Source organism: Oryzias melastigma, linkage group LG7 (assembly GCF_002922805.2).
Source record: "Oryzias melastigma strain HK-1 linkage group LG7, ASM292280v2, whole genome shotgun sequence".
Classification (NCBI taxonomy): domain Eukaryota; kingdom Metazoa; phylum Chordata; class Actinopteri; order Beloniformes; family Adrianichthyidae; genus Oryzias; species Oryzias melastigma.
The window spans coordinates 1,003,087-1,008,913 of NC_050518.1; the positions used below are offsets into that span (position 1 = coordinate 1,003,087).

The 5,827-nt window shown below is 37.5% G+C and overlaps 1 protein-coding gene across 1 annotated transcript in view; it reads right to left on the reverse strand.

Moving 5' to 3' along the window:
* Positions 1–5,512, reverse strand: part of LOC112158673 (oocyte zinc finger protein XlCOF6-like) — an 8,414-nt gene extending 2,902 nt beyond the window's left edge. Inside the window, exon 1 of the mRNA XM_024292134.2 lies at positions 5,259–5,512. Coding sequence (XP_024147902.1) covers positions 5,259–5,403 — 145 coding nt within the window. The 5' untranslated portion in view covers positions 5,404–5,512. The remainder of the gene's footprint in view (positions 1–5,258) is intronic.
* Positions 5,513–5,827: the final 315 nt, after the last annotated feature.

Below are 5,827 nucleotides of genomic sequence, written 5' to 3' on the forward strand. Positions count from 1 at the left end.
ATTTAAATCACAACAGTCACATGTAGGGCTGGGCGATATTGGATTTTTCATATCACGATATTGTTTTTTTTCATATTGTGCAATAACGATATTAAAAACGATATCAAATAACTATAATTTTTAAAGTAATCTTTATTGCACACAGCTTTAAAAGATTACAAACAAATTCAAATGTTTGAACTTTTAAGTTTAACAGGAAAATAGACAAAAAATTGACACACAATTATGTCAATATAAAAAAAGTGCAATAAATTAAAAAAAACTCCCAAGAAAATCCTCAGTTTCTTTAAAATGCTCTTCAAGAAATTAAATAAAGCATAAAACAAAAATGTTCTTATTTAAATACTCTGTGCAACTTCGAATAGCTTTAAAGACAAGTAAAAAAAGGACAACAGATCAACTTCAATGGCCTCCTATTCTGTGAGGCAACAAATAGGCACTATGGTCAGTGTGATTGTGCTAAATGAACAAAAGCCTACAGATTGCGGGCAAGGAAGACACATGTATTAACCGTTTCAGGTTTTAAAGCTGCCCTTTGACGGGTTACAATATTACCCCCTGTACTAAATACCCTCTCAGATGGGGTGCTGGTCGCAGGGATACACATATAGCGCTTTGCCAGGTTTAATCATAGTAGATGCTTTATTACTTTTGACAGACCCAAAGTTTTTTTTTTTTTTTTAGTAAAAAAGCACAATTTTACTCAAAAAACAAAACCAAACATTTAAACAGAGCTTTAAGTATAATGTCAAAGTAAAAGGTTTGCTGTTCATTTAATAAGATAATCTTTGTGGTTTCAGATTTTAGGATTACTCTTGTTTGTTGTCAAAAATGCTATTTTTATTTACTGTGAGGATATTTTGAAATATTCTATTTTTGCTAAAAAAAAGACATAATATTGTGATTTTATCTATTTCTGCATGTGAAGTGAAGGCTCATTACCTTCTTGTGTCCCTGCATCTGAGGATAAAATAGTAATAACCTCAGTCTTTTTTTTTTGTAGTTTTATCAGAAATGCAAGAAAACTAGAGCTTCTCCAGTCCTCAGACGCTTTCCTCGATGAAAGTAACTTTGTAAAAAAGAAAAAAAAAGGCTTATTTTGAGTTCAGATAGAACAGGCTTTGTTGTTTAACATATTTCAGCTTCAGGTTGTTTGTTTATTTTATTTTGTGTTAACTGTTCAAATGGAACTAAACCAATAAAGAACACACTAAAAATTGGAAATTACGAGTTTTATGAAGAAAATAATCTCAAGTTGTTGCCTTTTCTTGCTGTTATCCCTCTTTTATTCAAGCCTAAAAATTAACCCTACCGTTGTTTTTGAAGTCGGACGTTGAGCATGCTCGAGGGGGTGGTGCTGCTTTAAGTGAGAAAAAAGGTTGGTGGTATTTCCACATTTATTAGGAACGTATCTTTGGCACAATTTACAGTAGACGTTACTTTGACTTTTATCCGACTTTAGATAACCGAAAAACGTCCACACGGCGGAACTTTTCGGGCCCGTCCGTTCTACAATGTCGACGCTTCTTGAACCTTCATCTGCGCCCTCTTGGCTCGAGTTTATTAACTTCTCTTCAGACGGAACATTCATTTTCTGCAACGCATGCAGATACTAGCTTGCATCCTAGCTTGTAAATAATGTTCACTCTAACTTGGCGTGGCGCAGTTTATTCAGTGATTGGTCTAGCCCTGTGATACTTCATTCTGATTGGACAAGAGGGCGGGTCTTCCGGGGGTTTCTCTCGTGTTCATTTAAAAAGAAAAGTTTATCGTAATAAACTCGTTTCACTATCGAAAAAAAGTAATATCGCAATAACGATAATTATCGTTTTATCGCCCAGCCCTAGTCACATGCCCTATTATTTTAAAAATTGTAAAAATCCATCCATCCTTACATCCATTTTCTGAATACTCAGAATCTCTTTCAGGGTCATGAAAATCCTGGAGTCTATTCCAGCCACCAGAGGTTCAATTCAATTTTATTTATATAGCCCAATATCACAAATCAATTGCCTCATTGGGCTTGAATTGAGGTGTGGACTAGAGTCACGTGACAAAGATTTGAGTCATTATTTGATGACTTTAGCTCAACTCAGACTTTAACAGCTTTAACTCGTGAATTGACTTGGACTCTAACTCCTTAATGTGCCGTTCTTGCTGCAGATTGGCATTGCTCTGAATTCACGCTAAATACCACCCGTATTGCCTCACTTCTGACCAATTCACCTCCTATATTTACCTGGGAATATTTTTCAAACATTAGACTGTCGTAGGAAGGAAAAGAGTGGAAGGATACATTACAGGTGAGAGTAAACAAGTGCTTGATCTTTGCTTCTGTCGCTCCTGTTATTCGACTGCCTGATTTTCTTGCTAATATCTAGCTTAGTGTTATCTGGTTTAGTATTCAAAACTTGTAAGTAGCATATTAAGCTTTCTAGTAAGTAAACTACTGTGTTAACCGTTTGCTGTCCAAGCTCCTCAGTACCTTCTATGTAGCTCATTGTTAGCAAAACATTGCTAGTCATAGCTTAGCATTTAGCATGGCTTCTGCTTCTTCTGCTTTCTCCACTCTTTCATCCTCCACGTGCCATATGTTCAGGGAGGATCATGCCTATTTAAGTGAGGATAGTGGTAGATGTGTTTAGTGCAGTCTTAGCTTGGACTTGGAGGCCAGACTAGAGCAGTTATACGCACTGTACCGCACAGTGGAAGCTAAGCCAGCTAGCCACATGGTTCCACGTAGTGCGTAGAGGTAACTTAGCTAGCTCCCCAGCACCCCTCCAGCAGTCATGGAATTGCCAGGATGAGTTTGTTCCAGTGGGCAGGAAGCATAGTGCTGAGCGCAAAAACTTGGAGCACCTGAAGCTCCCTTTGTGTTTCAAAAATATATTTTTTCCAACTTTGACAATAATATGTGCACAGGTACAATGTTCCTTGATCTTACAAAAGCTTTTGATTTGGTAGATCATTACCTGCTTTTGGACAAGTTATTTGCAGTTGGCTTGTCTAATACTTCTCTCTTGTGATTTAGTTCATATTTTCACCATCGCCATCAGTGTGTTTCATATAGAGGAAGCTTGTGCAATTTCACTGGAATAAACAAAGGTGTCCCTCAAGGATCCTCATTTGGGCCATTATTATTTTCCATTATTATTAATGACCTGTCAAACTGCTATTACAAATGTAGCATTCATCTTTATGCAGATGAAACAATTATTCACTGTTAAGCCAAGTGTCACAGAAATAAATATATCATTATGGCATGATTTTGACTCTATACAACACTGGCTAAAATCTAATAAACTTATAGTGAAAAAAACTAAACTATATTCCATGCTTCTTCAGAAACACTCCATGAATTCAGAAGGAACAAACCTTGATTGACATATTTTAGATTACTCTTTTCTTAAAGTAACTACGTATTTTAAGTACCTTGAAATTTGGTTAGAACCCAATTTATCATTTCATACTCATATTCACTTGATTACAAATAAACTAACATACAACCTCAAAACTCCTCAGTCAATCAACTGTTTTAACATTCATTTTAGGAAAAAACTCATATCACAGCTTCTACTTCCAATTTTGGACTAGGAAGACTTCATATTTTTAATACTACTTCTACCAGTCTACATTCTTTGGATATAATTTGTTGTTTTGTTCTTTGTTGTCCTTATAAAACTCATCATTGCACATTATATAATAATTGAAATTTACGTGAATATTTACAGTAAAATATTGACTAAAAAAAGAAAAAGCATCAGAAGGGAATCTAAGTTGCTGACCCAAATAGATCTTATTTAATTTTATCATTCTAGAGTGATTTGGACCAATTACATATAAAAACCTAAAAGCTACCGAAGAAAAACATGAACACTTACAGTAAAAAATTGACTAAAAATAGAAATTACATCCAAAGTGAATCTAAGTTGCTGACCCCGATGGATCTTAGTTAATTTTATTGTTCTAGAGTGATTTGGAAACAATTAGGTATAAAAACCTAAAAGCTATTGAAGAAAAATGCGAACATTTACAATAAAAAATTGACTAAAAAGAGAAAAAGCATCCAAAGCGAATCTAAGTTATTGAAGAGGTCGTCGACAGCAGAAAATGCATTAAAAAAACCCTCACTAGGGACTAAGCTGTCCTAACCCAGGGGTCTGCAACCTGCAGCTCCAGATCCTCATGCGGCTCCTTTATCTCTCCATGGTGGCTCTTCGGCCAAACATAAAATAAGTCATGAAGACTGCTGACCCAGCCATGTCGACCGTCGGAGTCAGCAGCTCCCTGCTAATGAATGCCTAAACAAAACTGTTATATCCTGGTCTTCATCCGTGAAACTCAACACAGGATACTTAATTTAATCCAACAGGGATGTACTTTTTATTAACTCAGGCGGGTCTCATCATACAATGCTGCGCAGGTGCATGCTCTCATTCATTTCTACCTCTGGCCCCTTCCGGGCAGAACACACATGTAGACAACAATAGTTCCTATTGTTACAAAAACCACCTAAAGAAAACAAATAAAGCCCAGGAACTAAGACCACCAAGGTCCAACCCCAAACTAAAAATAACAAAACCCAGCAGTGTAAGACTGCTAAGGACAAAGAGGGGAAAAAGAACAAAAACAAAAAAGAAAAGAAAAGAAACTATAAATAGCATTTTTTTGAGTAAGAATTACTTAATTAGCATTTCTTTAATTTAGATTAGATAGATTTATGAATTGATGGCTGAGGTGCACATACACACGTGGAAAAAAATGTTGGTTCATTATTTAATATATTTATTTATTTTATTCATTATTTTGTGTTAAAAACAAAGATATCTGAGAACATTGGAATGTTTTCTCAGAGCTTTTCTTGTGAAAATCCTGATGCGGCCCGGCCTCAACCAGACTCTGCCTCCAGCGGCCCCCGGCTGAATTGAGTTTGAGACCCCTGTTCTAAAGTGATTTTGACCGACAAAAAAAACATATTTGTTGACGGTCCCTAACCATAACCAGAGCGAATGTCTGCCGAAAATCCAACTAACTTCCTTTCGGTTCCCAGCTGCTCTGAACGGGGGTATCTACCACTGATCTCAACGAATCCCGTTGTTGACACCCTCTCATAATAGCCTACAGCCCCTCACTAACTCAACGATGAACAATATTTGGACTGGAGCTATCCAGCCGGACAGTTTAGAGCCGAGCAGCAGCTCAGACGAGGAAAACAAAGACGTTCATTGATCTATTTTTCTGAAAGTGGATGAACATACCTGTAATGTGGAGCTGAAGCTGCGGGTTCCAGCTGGAATCCATCAGTCCTCTCTGACCACAGAGCTCCTCCTGGTTCTGGACGATGGTTCGTTCAGCAGCAGAAAGTTGTTCTCTGTCAGAATCCTCCTGAGGTTCTGAAGACATGGTTCCTGCAGCTGCAGAAGATCTTCAGCTCCAACAAACACCAAAGTCCTCTGAACAGCAGCAGCTCCGATCATCTGCTAGTCTCACAATCACAGCCACGTTGTCTTTACGTTCAACACGCATTCACTCATTTACGACACTTTAGCTAAAGAGGATTGTTCGGAACCGAACCACGTATCGCTACATCTCTGTAGAAACCTCACGAACGTCCCAACGAAACACCGCCGTCCTCTCAGCACTAGCTAACGCTGCTAGCATGCTAGCGCCTCGAGCTGTTCTTCTTCTGTGGTTTGAGGTTTTGTAAACAGCTTTGTAGTGCATTAGCGCCACCAGTTAGTCTGGAGTGTGAATCGAAATCACACATCGTGAACACCATTCCAGCATCACTTATAAAAATGTATATGTCCATTTAGTTTACAGTTTT